Source organism: Panthera onca, chromosome B1 (assembly GCF_046562875.1).
Source record: "Panthera onca isolate mPanOnc1 chromosome B1, mPanOnc1 haplotype 2, whole genome shotgun sequence".
In the NCBI taxonomy this organism is placed as follows: domain Eukaryota; kingdom Metazoa; phylum Chordata; class Mammalia; order Carnivora; family Felidae; genus Panthera; species Panthera onca.
In genome coordinates, this window is record NC_138342.1 from 55,450,209 (window position 1) to 55,471,533 (window position 21,325).

Genomic DNA, 21,325 nt, shown 5'->3' on the forward strand with positions numbered 1-21,325 from the left:
TATTTCTTGCATGCCTTCTAGGTGCTAGGTACCATTCTTGGTACATTTACTTCCACTGTCTTATTTAATCCTTGCAACAACCAACAAAAGTAGGTATGAATATTCTCTTTTTCAGGTGAGAAAACCAAAGCTTAACTGGTTATGAGTCTTGCTCTGATCACATAGCTAAATGGAGGATAACATCACATTTAAACCCAGGGCATTTTTCACCACCTGGGAAAATCTGTGATAGTTTACCTTACTTTACCTGGAAATCTGCCACATCACTTTAAAAAACACAGCTACAATGGGAATTGAAAATCCTTCAGGAAGAGCAGTATAGAGTGAGGTTGTACGATCAGAAAGTAATTTTAATACTGAATAAATGGAACCCTACTGCTTCATCAGAAAGGCCATATCTACTTTGATAATAGCTCAAATGGCTGTCCACAACTAATTCCAGGGTAAGTAACCAATACCAAGATAAGATTTAAATCTTGTTTTACTAATGATCCACACATTCATTGATTTGTTGTTATATGAAAAGTGCTTTTAATTGTGTATTGTACCGTTTTAGTCATTGTATTCTTCTCATTACCCCTAAGCAGCTTTTATTTTAAAGACTGTATTAGTCCTTCATATAAAGATGGATACACTGTTTACAAAAGGTTCAAAGACAATTAAAAGGAGGAAGGAGGGCAGTGCTGTCAATTTGACCAACGAATCAGGGTAATTCTGTGCTAAAGACTCTAGGCTTAGCAGTAGCACGTGTGAGTTTGAATACTGCACAATTTATGTGCTATTTAGCCTTGGGCAAGTTATTTAATCTCACTAAGCATCAGTTTACTCACTAAAAGGAGTAAATGATACATATCTCACATGTCTGTTGTAAGGGTTAAAAAATAATTAATGTTAGGGTGCCTGGGTTGCTCAGCTGGTTAAGTGTTTGACTCTTGATCTCAGCTCAGGGCATGATCTCATGGTTCATGAGTTCGAACCCTGCATCTGCCTAACACTGTCAGTGAGGAGCCTGCTTGGGATTCTCTCTCTTCTTCTCTATCTGTCCCTCTCCCACTTGTGCTCCATATCTCTCTCTCTCTCTCTCTCTCTCTCTCTCTCTCTCTCTCTCTCTTAAAATAAATAAGTAAACTTAAAAAAATAATTAATGTAACCAATTATGATAGTGCTTTGTCCCACATTTAGATTTCAGCCAATGGAAGCTATTGGAGTGGATTGTAGAGTATGAAATTATGTATTTAAAACCCTCATGGTACTAAGCTGCACTTCAATGTCAAAGATGGCTAGTGAGTGCTGGAGCTTTTATAAGAGAAGATATAGGTTTCTAGGGAATTTGTCACTAACTGTAAATAAATCTAATTCTCTGTATTAAGCCTAGTAAATTCACTTACCTAGCGTTAACTATCTTGCTGAAAAACTAAGCCTAAATCTTTTATAGTCATTAAAGATTATCTAGGATCTGGTGCATTTCTTCACCATTTTTAAGCACTGGAGGGTCATTATATGACCATTTTCTCTTCATTTCTGATTCTCTCTGAAATGGTCCTAGTGAAAGAATCTGCTCACTATCTATTCTTTATACAGATTTTTAGAACAGGCTAAACTATTTGTGTAAATGCTTCAGCAATATTCAATACTATCTCTTTTGTCCTCTCTAATTGACGTTTAAAATTCATAGGTATTCCTAGGTTTTAATCAACTGTATTTAAACTATTTATAATTTCTGTGTGCTTACTTTTATGTGTTATGTTAATTGGCCTAGGATGCCTAGTTTTAAACTTCAAGTGCTTATAATTCCTTAATCTCAACTTTTAAAAAGTCAATTCAAGTGCTTAATAATATAACAAGCTATTTTACATTATCAACTATTCAAGGAAGAAACCATCCAGAATAGAAAGTTTCTATTTTACAAGCTGTCTGGTAACAAGATTTCTAATTAGATATAATTGGAAAAATTTGGGGAAGTAAGAGAAGAAAACCTTAGTCCTTGTCTCAGTTTCAAAACACAGAGAAAACCATAATCAAATATTTAATGCTTAACTTTAGACTGACGTCTTACAAATTTATAACATTATTTCTGGAAAGTATACAACTTGTTAGAGTAGATAGATCAAAGTTTAGTAATCTACACACTATTGGGCATTGAACGATTCATGATGAAGTCCCAAATCACTCCCAAACTACTACTCTGGGAGGGGGTGGTGTTAAGTTTAATTAGGGTCTAGAGGAAGTGTAGTAGTATTGCCCTAGTGGTAGATGCTTTCCATTTCTACTCTAGTCAGTATAGTGGCCTTCTAATCCCAAAGGATTTGATTCCCCTTTGTTCTCATCACCATTGCCTATAGAACAAGGCAGATCCCCCAAGATGAGGAAAAGAACTCTCAGATTATAATGACAGTATAACAGCCTGGACCCAACATCAGAATTTTGGAGTTCATATTGAAGGGAAGCAGATTTCTATAAAAATGAAGTGACAGAGACTTAGTACATAAAAGCTATCTTTGGAGCAAGTACATAAATAAGACTATAACTTTTTAACAAGAGACTGGAACAAGAATCAGAAATTCAATGGCTGCTTAAACTATATGTAAATTGCTCACCTAAGAAAAGTAGAAACAGAGACTCCTATCAAGATCTGAAGATCTATCTTTGCAGTGTATTGTGTATTATTAAATGTAGTAAAATGTTGTACTTTTGAACTGTATAAATCCTGAGGCTTAAAACCTGCTCCATAGATACATGGATCAGAGGGGTCCCATTTAATAGTTAGCATCAGGCGTGACATTTAAATTGTTTACTTAAAAAAATTGCTTAAGTCTGTTTTTGTTTAGTTGTATGACACATTACAGAAATTTATCATTATTACTGCTCACAAATCACATACTTTAAGATTCATGCAGCCATGGCAGAATCTCTACATATAAAAGACAGCAACATGGGGCTCCTGGGTGGCTCAGGTGGTTAAGCGTCTAACTTTGGTTCAGGCCATGATCTTACAGTTTGTGGGTTCAAGCCCTGTGTTGGGCTCTGTGCTGTCAGCTCCAAGCCTGGCGTCTGCTTTGGATTCTGCATCTCCCTCTCTCTCTGGCCCTTCCCTGCTCATGCTCTATCTCTCTGTCTCTGTCTCTCTCTTTCAAAATAAATAAACATTAAAATTTTTTTAATACAAAAAAGAGACAGCAACAAAGAAGTAAATGATATGAAAAAATATGCCTTAATAATTTTTGAAAAGGAAGTTATAACTAGCTGTAAAATTATAACCAAAATAGCCCATAAAGAAAGCATTAAACATAGATACTGTCTAATAGTAATAGCCAAAGTTTCCATAAGTCACCATATCTGGTTTTTTTGTTTGTTGTTTTGTGATATTTTTCATGGGACATCTTGATTTCATCTCTTACATTCAATATTTTGATTTTGTATCTTATATCTCCATTCAAATGGAAGACAGCTTTGCATTTTTTGCTTAGTTCTTTTTACTGAGATACTCACCATTAGCTTTTAATGCTCCCCATCCAGTGACAAACACTGGACTCTGAGGCAAGACTTCAAAAGTATCATCTGGGAGACAGACTCTGCCCACATCATTGGAAAAGAGGACGGGGGTGGAAAGCTTCACCACAGCAATGTCGTCATCATGCTTATGGGTAGCATAGTTGTTGTGAATGATAATTGATTGTATCTTTCTTCTCATCAGAGGAGGGCTGAGAGTTGTTCCAAAACTAGCCATCCAGAGTTTGGGGTTTTTGTAACTGATCACAGATTAAAAGTATTACAGTTGGTTCATTTCTGATCTAAAGTTGCCCAGGACTCCAAATAAGCATAGGACATAGAGGTGGTAGAAGGGAAAATTGTTTAAGGTGAAGGAATCTACTGCCGAAATCATTGTTGCACTATATACTAACTAACTTGGACGCAAATTTAAAAAATAAATTAAAAAAAAGAAAAAAGTTAAAAGAAAATTGTTTAAGGTAATAGTTGATCGGGGTCTTCCCACTCTACTTGAGGTATCTCCCCCAGGATTGCTCTGCTTCATTTAGGTGATACAAATCCGCCCCGCCTCCCCATTCTAAGGTAGCTTACTCCCTTGAGGCGGAGTTTGTATTTTCTAAAGGAATCAAAATATTATTGCTAGTTTTGATTATAAAAGAAATACAGAGTAGTTGAAAAGCCTATAAATAAATAAAAAATTAGACTTATGTGCCCATATATGTACACATCCATGCACATATATACCCCCATATGCATGCAGTAATATAAATGTATGTATAGGTATTGAGAGAGAAAGAAAGGGAGAAGGGAGGGAGAAGGAGAGGGAGAGGTGTCAACTTGGAGCCACACTTTATATATTGATTGTTTTGTCATCCTTTATTTTTAGTTAACATTTTACTCAGAATATTTTCCCACTTGATATGAATTTCACTAGATTTACTGTATCTCATTATTATCTCCATGTATCCCATATGTTACATCTTCAAAAAAGATATAATTAAAGTGCAGGACTAAAGACATTCATGTGGGATAATCTGATGTAAATTTGTGCATCAGGGTACTATTAGCAGAGTTAAAAAATCCACAATATATCTTAGGAAAACTGGTGAGTGTGCTTAACTTTTGAAGTGTTGTCTTGTTCTTAGTCAAATTAGGATTGCTGGGGAATATATTTCCAGTTGCAGCTGAAGATTCTCTAATTTTTCTACTATTCTTTAGTAACTGTCATTTCTTCCTAAGCCTGCTTCACAATGTTGAGTTCCAGTGGGAGGCCTAAGATGCTCATAAAAGAACGAAAAATTTTTGAGAATGATGAGAAATGAAGGTAAGAAAAGAAGGTGAAATTGGTCATCCTGCTGGTATAGACTGAGGACTTACATGTCAAAGCAGTGAGCAGCAGTCAGGAGCCACTCCTCACTGATCAAAGACGCACCACAGAAATGGATGCCGTCCATTTGCAGGCTGGCTTGCCATGGCCAATCAGCTCTTTTTGCAGGATAACCTTCAGCAATTCGTTCCATGGATGGAAACTCTCTCCCTCTACCACAACCTGTCAGAAGGAAATAAGATAGTTTTGTTTTGTTTTTTATTTTTATTTTATTTTATTGTTTCATTTTAGTTGACACACAATGTTACATTAGCATTAGCTGTACATTAGCTGTACATTATAGAGATTCAACTTCTCTATCATGTTGCGCTTGCAACAAGTGTAGCTATAAGATGGTTATTTATAAACAGTGTTTTAAACATGTCAAGGCATGTTTAGCACATAAAGATGGAAACAGTTATAAGTTTGTCTTGCCTTCAAAAAATTAATCAAAATTATGTAATAGAATAATTATCATTCAAATTGAAAAAGGATTAACTTAAAAAATAAACTATTTAATATCCTCCCTAGTGCATTTAAAGCAATTTCAGTTTAAAGTTTGTTTTTTCATATCTTACTAGGTCATTTTCTTGTGTGCAACAGTTTACTTCATGATCGTTGACAATTTTGAGTGTACAATGTATACTACTTATTGCAGAAAAATACCACTGGTACATTTAAAATACCTGTCTAATATTATAGCCATTACCCAACTGTATCAAAATTCACATATTAAAATTAATGGGTGTTATTTAATTCTAAGCAAAATTTTCTATTTAACAAAGTGAGCCAAATAAGAATAAATACAATAAAATGATAGGGAATTGTTAAAATAAGTTATCAGGGAAACATTCTGTGAGGAATAGTAAGTTATTTCCAAAGAGCCCATATAGGCATGGCCAATTATTATTAATAATAATTTTTCCTCTTACAGAGTGTTAAATCATGTATCCATTTAGAGATATTTCATACTTTTGGGAAATAGTAAACCTGGGGATAGAGAAACTCTAGCGGTATTTTGAATTTTAGCATTTGATTTACAAACATCACAGGGATATTCTCGAACTTACAGCTGTTCAGAATGTGCTCTGCTTGTGCTTCATTCATATCTGGAAAAAGCAAGATGATTTCTCAGCAGTAGAACAATTATAATTTGGAAATACTATGCCTACATGACATGAATATTTCTGGTTGGGATGAGCTGAGTTAGTCAGGACATTCTTTAATTTTAAGGCAATAAAATGAAATCCCACCAGAAGAAGAGACCTGGGTATAAATTAAACCCTTCTTCTAACTCTTTATGGACTCTAGGAAAATCCTGGGTTATGATTTTAAAATCATCTGCATAGAGAAGGATATTATTTTTCTTGAAGGAAGACTACATCTAATTAATTTAGCCATAGTAATTTATTAAAATGCAAGTCAAACAGAAGAGGGTCTAGGACTACTTTTACATGTGTACTGTTATATGGTGGGCACCATTTCCTTCTGTCCTCATTCACACATTAGTGATATGGTAAAGGCACTCAAAGCATCTTAGATGCCTGACATCTCCACAGAGTCTCCCAGTAGAATAAAGGTCCACCAGTGTACTAATGAATCTTCAAAATATGTTAGTCATTTTATCATAAAGTAAAATAAAAGAAATCATGATCAGTGACTGCTCCCCGAAATTATATGAATTGCTCCTCATGCCAGATAATATAATGAATAATCCAGATCCACAGTTTTGTTCAGTTGAAAACTAGTGTGGAGTTCTGGTAGGCCTGAAAAATAAATGCACCTTTCAGACTCTAAACTCAGATTGAGTTCATCAGCAGGGAACTAAGCTTATGTTTATTACTGTTTATTAGAATGAATCCCTTTGAATTTGTTTTGCTAATAATTCTCTAGTGGCTTCCCTGATCTTTATAACTGAAACTTCCTACCTGGATCTGCATGACATGGTCCCTATTTACGTCTTTGTTGTCATGTTGAACTGTTCTTGCTTTTAGCCATGACTCAGTGGTCACCCTGGCCGTTCTGTTTCTTGGCTGTGCCAAGGTGTTCATACAGTCTTTATTCTAGTTGTCCCCTGCCAGAAATGCTCTTCCCTTGGCCATTTTTATGGTTGGTTCCCTATTGCCATTCAGAAATTAACTTAAAGTCTTCTCCTCAGACAGGCTTTCCATGACAAATCAAAGCAACCTCCCATTCTCTATTCTCTTTATTGAATATGAAAATTCAAATTATTTGATATAACTTTTGTTTACTTATTTTTTAGTGGGCCATTGTCTTTCTTATTCCAATTACAATGTTCTATAAGGAGAGGTAATTTCCTGGCACAAATAGGTTCTTAATAAATACTTGCTAAATGAATAATGAGGAGTTTTGATAACTAGTAATTTACTGAGTCCTATCTACTAGGGAGTATGACAAACATTGCTTATATCCTCCCAATAGCAGTATGAGGCAAAAGTATTAAGGACATAATTTAAATACTTCTTCAGGTATAAAGCTTGTTCTACAACCATTTCACTGTAAGGTCAATTATAGTCTAGTGTCACCTTCTGTAGGAATGGAACAATGAGAGGAGTGGAATTATGGTCAATTCATGAGTAACTAGTCTGGGCTTATTTCTATCTGCGGCAACTACTGAGGGACTTCAGAGAAGACATGAAATCTCCTAGGTGAACATCACCCAGCAGATGTGCTCCACTGCAGGACAAAAGTTGAATAGCTCCAGTTTTGGAACAAGACTGTAGACTCCCTTTTCTCAGCCCTTCTCCTATAACTAAATACAACTAAATATCCTGAAAATCATCTAGCAGATAACGGTAAAATAACTCTTAAAGCTGGAAGGAGGAAGGCAAAATGGCTAGAGACTACAGTATTTGAAGGACAGTGTGATGAGCTTCCTAGTTTTGTTTTCATCTCACCTACATTTGGACTGGGGACCAAGAAAGGCCTGCAATCTGAAACCATCCATAGGCATAGACAAAAAAATCCTAAGAAAAGTCTGCTCTCTCCGCCCAAATACTGGGAAAGAAGAAGCACAACAGAGGCCTAGTGAGGAGCCCAAATCTCCTGTTTCACAACACAGGGCTGGCTATCTATTTTACTAGCAGCAGTGACAGTAATAAGCCCTTGACCATCCCAAACCCCACTTCCCAATCAGGGCACCAGCTTGCAGACTGACACCCACAGGGACAGCATCAGCCTTTATCTCCCCTGTGACATAAGTAGGTTCAAGCCCACCACACCCCTACACAGAGGATGGCCAAGGGATACAAGGCAGCTGAGAGAAGCCTGTTTTATTCCCATATATGTTGCTGGCAGCAGGAATTGAGAGGATGTTCCAGAAGACTAGAATAAATACTGCAAGGACTCTGCAAACTAAGTTGTTATTGAAACCACAAAAGTTGGTGAGAATCTATACTCCAAACCTAAACAAGTTGGCTATCTGCCAAAATAAAAGAATTAAATAGGATCAAGAGTCTCCTAACATAAACTGAAATGTTCAGAATACAAACAAGTTACTTGCCATACTGAAACCCAGGAAAACCACACTCTGCATGAGAAAAGAATATCAACAAATACCAATACTGAGATGAATAAGAAGTTGGAAGTATCTGATACGGATTTTAAAGCAGATGCCAGAAAAATAATTCAGCAGTCAATTACAAATTCTTTTGAAACAAGTGAAGAAATGGAAAATCTGAGCGAAGAAATAGAAGTTACAAAAACCAATTGCAAAATTATAGGACTGAAAAGTATAATTAATAATTATTATTGTATTTATACTATTATATTTATATATAATAGTATATAATATGTAAATATTATTTACAATAATATTCTTATTATTATATTTATTATTAATTATTATTGTTATTAACCCTGCTGGGTGGTCTTAATAATGGAGAGTGGACATGGGGGATAGAGTCAGTAAACTTGAATTAAGTTAAATAGTGTTTACTCAGAAGAACAGAGAGAAAAGAGACTGAAAAAAAAATTAAGAAAACATCTGAGATTTGTGGGATGATAACAAAAGATTTAACATTCATATTATCAGAGTTCCAGAAGGAGAAGAAAAAGAGTGTGAGACTGAAAAAAGATCGAAGGAAACAATGGTTGAAGACTTCTCAAATTTGGCTAAAGACAGAGATCTGCAGATTCAAGAAGGTGAGAAAATCTCAAATAGGAAAGACTCAAGTCCACACGAAGATCCATTATAATTAAGTTACTAAAAACTAAAGACAATGAAAAATTCTTAAAAGCAGAAAAATGATATATTACCTATAAAGTAACACCAATTCAAATAACAGCAGTTTTCTCATTTGAAACCGTGGAAGACAAAAGAAAGTGGCATAGCATTTTTCAAGCTCTGAAAGAAAAAACTATTAACCACGAATCCTATATCTGCTGAAACTGTATTTAGAAATAAAGAGGAGATGAAGGTATTCTAGGATGAAGAGAAATTAAAAGAATTTGTTTCTAACAGACCTACTCTTGGAAAAGGGCTAAAGGAAGCTTTCCAAACAAAAAGCAACTGATAATAGTTGCTTAATAGTTTTTAATGTGTAAATAGTCTAAATACATCAATTAAAAGAGAATGGCAGAGTATAATTAAGAAATGGCTCAACTATTTTCTTTTTACACTGAAATATCTAAATTGAAAATAAAAGGTTGAAAAAAGATATATCACACAAATATGAATCCAAAAAAACCAGTAGTGGCTTTATTAATTTCAGATAAAGTGGACTTCAGAGAAGAGAAAAATTACTGGGGACAGAGAGGGACATTACATAATGATAAAAGGATCAATTTACGAAGAATATGTAGCAACTTCATGTGTTTACAAATAGCAGAGCTTCAAAATACATCAAGCAATAACCGAAAGAGCTGAAAGAAGGAATAGACAAATTCACAATTATAGTTGGGACTTCACCATCCTCTAATATCAACAATTGGCAGGATTGCTAGCCAGAAAATCAGCAAGGATATGGAATTAAACAACATCAACAACAAGACCTAATTGACATTTATAAAAAACTCCATTCAGCAATAAAATAAGGCACATTCCTTGCAAGCAGCCATGGAATATTAATTAAACTGGACAATATCCAGTGTCATAATCTTCTGCATATTAAAAGAATTGAGATCAGATTATGTTCTCTGTTCATGGTGGGGTCAAATTAGAAACCAATAACAGAAAGGCAATGAGAAAATCTCCAAACACGGGATTAAACAGCAGACTACTAAGTAATATGGTCCAAGAAGTCCCAAAGAAAATAAAAACATTACATAGAACTGAGGGAATATGAAAATACAACATACCAAGTATCGTGGGATGCAGATAAAGCATTACAGAGAGGAAAGTTACAGTACTAAATGCTTGTGTTAGAAAAGAGAAATAATCTCAAATCAACACTCTGAGTTCCTAACTCAAAAAAACTAGAAAAAGAAGAGCAAAGTAGGCCTAAAGTAAGGTAGAAGAAGGAAATAGTGAAGAAAAAAAATCAATCAAGATCAGAATTTCAATCAAGAGTTAAAACAGAAGAATAATATAAAAAAATCATTGAAACAAAAAACACTGGTTGTAAGAAAAAAATCAATTGAATTGATAAGCTTCTAGAAGATTGATAAAGATAAAGATAAAGAAGACAAAAATCACCAATATCAGCAATTAAATGAGGGGCTATCACAAAAGAGCCTGCAGCCCTTATAAGTTAATTAAGGAATACTTTGAACAACCTTACATTCATAAGTTTGATAATTTAAAAGAAAAGGATGAATTCCTTGAAAACCATAAACTACTAAAATTCATCAAAGATGGTATGGATAACCTGAACAGTCCTACTGGTAAAGAAACTTAATTTGTAATAAAAGATTAGAAAAGAATCCTTAGGCCCAGATGGCTTCACTGGAGATTTTGGCAAAACATTCAAAGAATTAACACCACTTTTACACAATTCCTTCTAGAAACTATAAGAAATGAGAACATTTCCTAATTTATTTGATATAGCCAGTATTATCCTAATACTGGAACTAGATAAGAAAAGAAAGCACACTAATACCTGTCATGAATTTAGATGCAAAATTCTCAGCAAAATTTTAACCAATTGAATCCAGCAATGTATGTAAAGAATAATATGGAGTGATGAAGTGGGTTTATTCCAGGTACGTAAGGATAGTTCAATATTTGTAAATCAATTAATGCAATCTTCCATACCAACAGATTACAGAACAAAATTATATGATTATGTCAATTGATCTAGAAGATATATTCAACAAAATTTGGCACCTGTCACACCACCACACCCATCTATCATAGTCACAATAAAAACATTTGAAAATAACAAGTGTTGATGAAGATTGGGAAATATTAGAACCTTTATACATTGTGGCGAGAATGTAAAATGATGCAGCCACTGTGGAAAACAGTTTATAGTTCCCTAACAAGTCAAACATAGAGTTACCATATTGCCCAGAAATTCCACTCCTAGGTATATATCCAACAGTATTGAAAACTGATATTCAAATACTATACACCAATATTTATAGCAGTACTATTCACAATAGCCAAACAATGGAAACAGCACAAATGTCCATCAACTGATGAATAGGTAAACAAAATGTAATATATCTATAAAGTAAAATATTATTCAGCCATAAAAAGAAATGAAGTATTGATACATCCTAAAACATGGATGAACTCTGAAAATATTATGCTAAGTGAAATAAGCCAGACACAAAAGTAACATATTATAAAGACTCATCTATATGAAACATCCTGAATAAGTAAATCCATAAATACAGAAAGGTAACTAGTAGTTGTCAGGGGCTGGGGGAAGGGAAAATGAGTGCTTAATTGGTATAGGATTTCCTTTGAGGTCAGGAAAATGTCTTGAAACTAGGTAGAGATAATGGTTGCACAATATTATCAACTTAATGCTACTAAATTGTACACTTTAAAATGGCTAATGGTTAATTTTATGTTACATAAATTTTATCTCAAAAAACCACACCCATTTATGATAAAAACTCTTGGTCCATTAAGAGGTATTTTCTCAGCTTCTTTGATGAACATTTACAAAAAACCTATTTCTAACATCATACTTAAAGGTGAAAGATTGAATGCTTTCCCTCTATGATAGAAAATAAGGCAAGAATATCCACTATCATCACTCTTATGTAACATAGTACTGGAAGGTCTAGCCACTGAAGAAGATAAGAAAAACAAATAAAAGGCATACACATTGGATAGAAAAAAAGAAAACTCTCTCTATTTGAAGATGACATAATTGTGTACATAGAAGACTCCAAGGAATCTACCAAAAAAACAAAAACAAACAAAAAAAAAACCCACAACAGCCTAGAATTAACAAGTGAATTTGGTAATGTTGCAAAATACAATATCAATACTCAAAAAACAATTGTATTTTTATATGCTGACAATAAGTAGAAATCAAAATATAAAAACATGTTTACAGTTTCTCCAAAGAAAATGAAATATTCAGTTATAAATGTAACAAAAATGTACAGGATTTTTATGCTGAAAGTTAGAAAATGCTGATACTCAACATAGTAAAAGAGGTCAATTTGCCCCTAATAGATCTATAGGTCTAGCAAAATTTCTATCAAAATCTGTTAGGGTTTTTTTTGTAGATATATATAAGATTATTCTAAAATTTATTTAAGACCTAAAGTATTTAAAATAATATTGATAAAGAATAATAAAGTGGGAGAATCATCCTTCCCAATGCTAAGCTTGCTATAGAGCTGCAGCATTCAAGAGAGTATGATCCTAGTGGAAGGATAAATCAATGGAATAGAATGGAGAACCCAAAAATAGATCCCCACAAAAATGCCCAATTAATTTTTGATAAAGGAGTCAATGTAATTCAGTGAAAGGTGGGCAGCAAAAAAAAAAAACCTCACAGCTTACACAAAAATGAGCTCAAAATGGATCATAGACTTTAACATAAGATATAATGTCATGTGAAGCCTTCAAATTTTATAGAGATATGTATAAAATGTTAAAAAGTATAAGTGTAAAATTACAAAATTTATAGAAAAGAACATAGGAAATAATTGTCAGAGACCCAGGACTAGGGGAAGATTTCTTACCAACAACATAATCCATAAAATGAAAGTTTGGTTGGTTGAATCTCATCAAATGTAAAACATTTCCTATCTGTTTATGGGATGAAAAAGCAAATGTCAGAGTAGTAGGAATTATTTACAAATTACATATGTGGCAAAGACCTTGCATCTAGAATACATTAAAACCTCACAAAATTTGATATTTAAAAAATAAAAAATCAACTCAATTAGAAAAAACTTGCACATTTTGCCAAAGAGGATGTATAGATGGCAAGCAATTAAAAGGATTTTTGCTATTATTAGCTATTGGAGAAAATAAAATTAAAGCCATAATAAGATATCACTATACACCTATCAGAAAGGCCAACATGAAAAATAGTGATAACACCAAATTCTGGCAAAGATTCAGAGAAACTGGGTCACTTATACATTGCCAATGGGAATGCAAAATGTACAGCCACTCTGGAAAGTAGTTTTGTAGTTCCTTTCAAAACTCAAAATGTTTTTATAAACCCAAAAAATATACTCTTGGATGTATCCCAGAAAAATGGAGACTTATTCTTATAGGAACATATATACCAATGTTCATAGCAGCTTCATTGTAATAGCCAAAATTTTGAAACTACCCGAATGTTAGTCAATGGATGAGTGGTTAAACAAACTGTGGAATACAATGGAATACTACTCAGCAATGAAGGAACAAATGATTGATACACACATCAACATGGATGAACCTCAAGAAAATTACACTGAGTGGAAAAGGTCAAGTTCAAAATGATACAAAATGTATGGTTTATGTGACATTCATTAAATAATTATAGAGATGGAGAATAGATTAGTGGTTGCCAGAGGCTAGGGATGGGTGGAAGAGATGGGTATAGTTATATCTGTGTCCAGATAACACAAGGACAATGCAATAAGGTACAGTTGAATATATTGATGGTAGTAGTGGTTATGCAAGGCTACATATGTGATAAAATGGCATAGAGCTGGGGCGCCTGGGTGGCTTGGTCGGTTAAGCATCCGACTTCGGCTCAGGTCATGATCTCACCGTCCGTGAGTTCAAGCCCCGCGTCGGGCTCTGTGCTGACCGCTCAGAGCCTGGAGCCTGTTTCAGATTCTGTGTCTCCCTCTCTCTCTGACCCTCCCCTGTTCATGCTCTGTCTCTCTCTGTCTCAAAAATAAATAATAAACGTTAAAAAAAAAAATGGCATAGAGCTGCACCTACACACACACACACACACACACACACACACACACACAAATGAGCTCATATATAACTATGATACCTGAATAAGCTCTATGGGTTTTATCTATGCCAATTTCTTGCCTTTGATGTTGTGCTATAGTTGTATAAGATGTTAACTTTACCAAAGGCTGGGGGAAGGGCGCAAGAGCATGAGATTTCCCTATAAATTACTTTGCAACCTCCTGTGAATCTATACTTATTTCAAAATATTTTTAAAAGTCAAGCATCCCAGTAGAAAGTCTGAATTACTTTTCTATTCTTCTTATAGAATATTAAAAACATTGTCATTTGAAGAAGTAATCAGAGAATAAATATGCAGTCAAAAAAATGTAAAGGGATAACAGTGAGGTATTACAGAGACGTACCAAGAAACTAATTAATAAAAACAATGTCCTTTTTTTCTGGATTCTATATGTAGTATATTAGCTTTTTAAAATTTGTGATTTGTGATTTCTTTCTTATTCTAACTATTCACTTTCCTACCTAAAATAAAATTTATTTCAATAGTGGGTGAGATATTGGATCTGGTTAAAAAAGATAATATAGTGTTTGATTAGAAACAAGGCATGAAAGGGGTTAAATGAATTACTGGTAAATCTTCTGGTTAACTTATTATTATGCTAAATAAAACTGCTATGAAATATATTAAATACTAAATTTAGAAGGGAAAAGCCCTACTGGCTGAAAAAATTAAGACCAGAAAACGATTTTAAAATGTTAAAAATTTTTAAATTACACTAGTATGAATGAATAAAAGTGATATCACATGCTATTTGGCTTTGATCTGAGATAATTCACAAAGAGAGGCAAAGTTTATGCATTTTAAAAGCAAGCAAAAAAACCCATAACTGACCTAAATGATTAAAAAAAAAAAAAAGACTACCACTTACATTCTCTCCTAGAGTGTGAGGAGCATCAGATTATGCTAGTCCAAAATATGTCACTTTGGTATATGAGTTATTTTGAATCAAAGGTAAGTGAGAAAAAGCAGATACAAGAAATTCCTCTTGCCCTTCCTCTATTTGCCTGAAGGCAGGACGTAAGTTTACAAAGGTGTCCCTCTTCTTCTCTCTACCAGGAAGGAGAAAGGTTAATTCCTAGAGATAATTTTAGACCCTATCAGCCTGGAGAAGGCACCAGAAGAATCTTTATAACACTTTTACTAACTAGCCCTTGTCTCTGTCCTTGAAAGCCTAAAACTGCTCTCCTTTGTTCTCTCATTTCTTCACAAATTTGTTCCTTGATGAAGATGCTATAAAAGCCAAATTCAAAGCCACCTCTTTGAGTTACTCATTTTCCCCTACTTTACTTCCATGTATACATCATGTTAATAAACTTTTGTTTCTTTTTTCTTGTTAATCATCTTTTATTACAGTAGTCTTTTATTATAATCAAGAACTCAGAAGTATGAAGGGAAAATTATTTTTCCTCCCTACAAGTAAATTCCATGAATTTTTCTTTATATTGTATATATTTATATGATGAAAAGAAACAGAAATAGAGGCATAATTAGGGATCATAAAAGAATTAATAATTTCATGAAAGGTTTAGAGTAAAATCAGTGACTAAAAGTACACTTTCTTGAGACACTGGCAATATTAGCTAATTCTCTCTTCCAACTAATTGTTTTTCCCTCCCTCCCTCCTTTCTCCCTCCCTCCCTTCCTCCCTCCCTCCCTTCATTCCTTCCTTCCTTCCTTCCTTTCTTCCTTTCCTTTCCCTTCCCTTCCTTTCCTTTCCTTTCCTTTCCTTTCCATTCCATTTCTTTCCTTTCCTTTTCTTTCTTCTTTCCTTTTTCCCCCAAAATCTAGTCACTAGAATCACTGGAGAGTATTCTGACTTGTATAAAATGAGAAGAAATTTCATAAGGGTATAAATTTTAGAAAAAAATTCACCAAATTATGCATGAGCACTTTAAATTCTGCAATTTTTAAAAATGAGATATACATAGATAACTATTTATCAAACTTGTACTTTATTAACTCTGAAAGCTACACTCAAAGCTTCCCCTTGAGCTTTATTGTGATCCTGTATAAATTACTTTTGTAAAATTAAACCTAATATATTTCTGCATTGTTTTTTCTTTGTTGGACTCAAGATATTAGCCAACTAACTCTTCTAATATTTGTGTTTGGGGGCTATGTGTGTGTTTTAGCTTTCCAGATACCCTTTTCAAGAGATAAGTTAATCAATTCCCCAACTTCCTAGGATCAGTGTTGCTAAAGATACCTGAGAAAGTCCATAAAATAATACATTACATTAATATGTTTATACTTTTCAAAGCATTTTAAAGTTTTTCCAAAGGATAAATTTCACAGTTGCTACTATTTTCATTTTGCAAAATAGGAACTGAGACCATTTTAGCAACTGACCCAAGTCTGCACTACCATGGTTATCTCTGGGACACAGGTCTCCTGACTTCTAGTCTAAGGTTCTTCCCACTACCACCTGCAGTGTCTCCTAGAATACATTCCATGCATTTTTCTTTTTACCATATATACTGAAATGATTTCTCTTACTCTATGAAACTCAGCTTTTGTTTTTAAAATTTTTCTGTATTTTCATGCAGTTCTAAAAGTCTATATGGAAAAAGGAATGATTCCAGTTTCCTCAGTGTTCTGTGGTGATTATTGATTTTAAGACTGCTTATGTTTCATGCCCACTTTCAGGAGATTGAGTTAGTTTACACAGTTAAAGATAGAACATTTTACAAATACCAACGTCCTGCCCTATGCTGAGTTTTGTGCTAATCTTGGGTATGTGGTTGTAACTACAGAAGACACATTTCTAATATTCAAGAATGGCAGTCTTTTGCAAAGATAGATGAAATAAAATATGTACAAATTAATTTCTAAGCACCCTCGGTAAACACCGAAGTCTCAGGATGAATGATGAATCTGAGAAGAGTTTTGCATGGGAATGAGGATTGTCTTAAAAGTAACTTGCTTTGATAGGCAACTGAAGATCTGGTGATGGATGGTTCACCAGGAGATCCCTGAATAGACCAATCCCCATCCTGATCCTGCTTTGATAGGCAACTGAAGATCTGGTGATGGATGGTTCACCAGGAGATCCCTGAATAGATCAATCCCCATCCTGATCCAGCAACACTGTGAAGGACCTAAGTGCCCTAACCCCACAAAGTGGGGGTCGGGGTGGGCAGATAGATCCAGAAATGATGGAATTTAAATTTCTAACATTTGGCTTCATGGGAGCTCAAGATTAAGTCACATTTTTTAAAAAGTCAAAATTTCACATGTACCTATATCCTTAACAAAATGTTTTCTGCAGGAAGTCTTGTCTCTGCTATCTAAAAGCCCAGCACATTGGATTCAGTCTACTCTGTTCTATGTGCATGATAAACAGAACTGAATGTTGGCCATTACTCACAGAGACTCAAAGTTCTTCAAGCTATTTTTTTTCTTTCTGACTTTTGCCAAACCAAATACAAGTTTCTCTTCTGTTAGTTTATTATAATGTATCTGCTCTAGTGCTCTGGAACAGTTTGGGGTGGGGGGAGGGATACCAAGGGAATAGTTATTAGTAACTTAATTATCTGTCAGCCTTAGAGTCTCGTATCATAGCTTACATAAGTTCTTGTAAATATGACAACTTCAAAGTTAATATATATGAGGCTAACAATAACCTTGGAATTATAATGAGCTTTGTTTAGTCTCATACCCCAAACATTTATCACCTAGTTCCTTATTATGCCTGTGTTGCAAATGATACGGTGCCTTTATGCCAGAGATAGGTATCATCAGGGTCTGACATTTTTCTTATTCTGTTTCCTCTATGGCCCTAGGCCAGTCCTATCCTGCATGCTGTAGGAAGGCTTATTGTAGTGGCAGAAAAAGAGCCAGGTCTCCTTTCACAGGAGCCCAAATTATGTTTGTGTTCCACATATCATGATTTCTGTGTTCATACCACTCTTACATTCTGGATTCAGATTGAAGAAAATATTGCAGCAGAAAGAGCCAGGCACTATAGATTACTGTATCAGTAGCAGAATGTAGGTTTTTATCTCATATATGCTTAATTAATTCAAACAATTCCACCAAGAACTTTAAAAAAATTATATTTGGGTTATAGTATAATTTATGTTTCATAATTATTTCTATACTAACCAAAGGAAGATAATATTTGGTGTCGATTGCGTGGGGATTTGTTTATTATTAAGTAAAGGAGAGATTTAAAAATGAAAAGTGGTTTCATTTTATGGTGAAATAAACTTTTCTCTGTAGTTGAGAATATTGCTAAAATGATAAACTCTAACAAGGGAAGGAAAATGATATTTCTTGCCTCTAAGATGAGGTAATGAAGTATCTGTCTTCAAGAAGCTGTCATTTAATATCAGCTTCTGATGCAAAATGTTGTCAGCTTGCCTTTTTATTGTGTCTGCATTGTTAGAAACAAACTGAAATTTAAGCAATACATCTGTTTTCAAACCATCATTACTTGACCTGAAAAAGAAAAACACCACAATGAGTGAAGTCATAGCTATAGTTGTGATTATTTTATACCTTAGTATTTAAATATTAGTTACATCTTCAAGAAAATCAACATAAATATTTTATGTATTTTATTGTCATGGATTTTTCCTCCTTCCTGTGTCATATAGGTGTTAATACCTGAATTATTCCCTCCTTGTGTAACTTGATCATATTCAGAGAAAGCTGAGTATCTGAGAGTTCTACATTTTTTTTTCTGGAAAAATACATCAAAAAACACTTGTTAAATCCATCAACTTTGTGTATGTTTTCTTGATTTTTAAAAATTCACAATATCTATTTATTGTTAAAAAATAAAGCAAGCAAAACTGAGAAGAGTATTTAAGGATTGTAAGAATCTTTAACTAAAATGTAAGTCTTTAAGAGGACAACCAGTAGAATATATTGTATCAATACCCAAACTAAGAAATTCTCTCCCTATAGGTACTCTATACAAAGAATAACAATTAAATGTAATAATATTAAAAAAATTGTGCTCTTGTTAAATCTGAGATTTTTAGATCCTGTCCACAAATGGAACAATTGAAAAATAACTAAATAATACAAATTGTCTTTTCATTATAAAAATTAATTAGTTGTGATTACCTGAGAGTGACAACATGAGACTTGATGTAATAATGATTTAAACTGGATCTTCGAAATATCTGATCTATCTGAAAAAAGAAAAAAAAACAACAGTAAAGAACTTTTAAAATATGAATTCACACATTTCAATATATCACAAAAATGCCTGTGTAAAATCTGCAGTTATAGCATTTACTTCTAAGTTTGCAACTAATCTCAGAAAGCTCATTTGGGCACAGTCCTGGTGTCATAAAGGTCATCCTTATAAGTGGATGCTGATTTTTGAACAATTTGTCACATGATCAAGGATGGCTGATATAAAGAGTTGAATTAAGCTAGATATTTCAGTAGCCAATATAAAATATACATAGGGATGGAGGTGCTGAGACTGAATTTCTCTGAAAATTTGATGTGTATAGTCATTATCATTAAAGCTCAGCTATCATCATTGATTGAAGAATCAGTTTTGTAGGCTTTAGTGAAATTTTTAGGCCATGTTTTGATCCTGTGGCAAATGGAGGAGAGGTGCAGAATGTGTATTTATCAGGTACTTCCTAAAAAAACATATTCATCAAGAAAAAATGCATGAAATAATTACTTAGAAAAGACAAGACTACATATGCCATTTGTATGTCATTTTAGACTTTTCTCTGTGGGATAATTTCTCTGTACTATAAATTCCTAGAATAAATTATTTCTTACTAAAACCACAGCTTATTAAAGAATCTATGCTTTTACAAATCTGTTTATTATCATTAACTTGTCAATTTGGCTTCTTGAAAAAAAGACTGACCATTTGCCAAACCTTAAGTGAACTTGAGTCTCAATAATCAGTTTCCCAAATCAAAGTTGAAGAGCTGCAAATATTGAAACTGGGTCTGTGTTGAACAAATGCTTTTCATGCAGTTAATTTGATTTATCAGTTCTTTTCTGGCGAAGTACCATGCCATATCATATTGGATGGATTAGTGAGCATGTTTATTGAGAAATCAATAGCAAAAAAAATGAATGGCCATGTGTCTTCCTACTAACTGATTATAAAGGGAAAATTGGTTTTTAAGGAAATATTTTTATAGCATACATACATTTATAGCATACATACATTTGGTTTTTAAGGAAATATTTTTATAGCATACATACATTATTTGAGAAAACAAATACATATTCATTGTAAAAAGTTATAAAAAGCAAGCAATACAGCAAAAAGCATTAAAATAATTTCTAAGTCACCATATAGAGAACCTGCTATTTGTATTTTTGGTTATGTACTTCCAGATTTTCTACATACATTAATATGTCTTTATATATGATACTTACATATCTTATATATAATCATAAATTTTCTGCTTGCCTCTTTCCATTCTCTTTCCAATTTCATTATTTTTTCTTGTTTCTTTTGAAATCACTGCTTTGTGAACCATGTATTACCCATGGTAATTGAGAATATAAACAATTTAGATTATTGAACTCCACAAAAAGTTTCTAAAATTCATTTTAGTTACTGGTTTTAATAATTTCTTTTAGGAAATTATTTCCTAGAACTATAACTCATAGTCTAAATCAGGGGTCAGCAAATTACAGCCTGTAGGAAAAATCTAGACAACCATCTAAGAATGGTCTTCCCATTTTTTGAATAGTTGAAAAAAATCAGAAGAAGAATATTTTGTGACAACTAACAATTTAACAAAATTCCACTTTAAGTGTCCATAAAGAAGTATTACTGGACCATAGCCATACTTATTTGTTGTATTATCTTATGGCTGCTTTTGCACTCCAGTGACCGATTTGAATAGTTGCCAAGAGACCACATAACCTGCAAAACTGGAAATATTTACTATCTGGTAACTTACAGAAAAAAATTGCCAACTTCTGGTTTAAATTACTGTACTTCCCTTAATTATGTTGTCTCCATTCATACTCTAGAGGAGAGGGCCAATTCTAGTGCGTTATTTACTAGTCATCTCCTTGAAGTGTATTTTTATAGTCCTACCACATGACAGGCACTGTTATAGGCACCAGAAATATAAGAATTAGTAGACTTAGCCCCTCACAAATTCAG

At 33.6% G+C, this 21,325-nt stretch overlaps 1 protein-coding gene and 1 long non-coding RNA gene across 2 annotated transcripts in view; one reads left to right on the forward strand and one right to left on the reverse strand.

Annotated features, from left to right (window-relative positions):
* Positions 1–21,325, forward strand: part of LOC144616046 (uncharacterized) — a 218,160-nt gene that overhangs the window by 167,507 nt on the left and 29,328 nt on the right. The window lies entirely within an intron of this gene.
* Positions 1–21,325, reverse strand: part of LOC132693088 (transmembrane protease serine 11G-like) — a 29,296-nt gene that overhangs the window by 2,964 nt on the left and 5,007 nt on the right. Inside the window, exons 4-8 of the mRNA XM_078445092.1 lie at positions 19,288–19,355; positions 18,494–18,654; positions 5,926–5,964; positions 4,867–5,038; positions 3,490–3,749 (exon numbers count right to left, since the gene is read on the reverse strand). Of these exons, the coding sequence (XP_078301218.1) occupies positions 3,490–3,749; positions 4,867–5,038; positions 5,926–5,964; positions 18,494–18,654; positions 19,288–19,355 (700 nt within the window). The remainder of the gene's footprint in view (positions 1–3,489; positions 3,750–4,866; positions 5,039–5,925; positions 5,965–18,493; positions 18,655–19,287; positions 19,356–21,325) is intronic.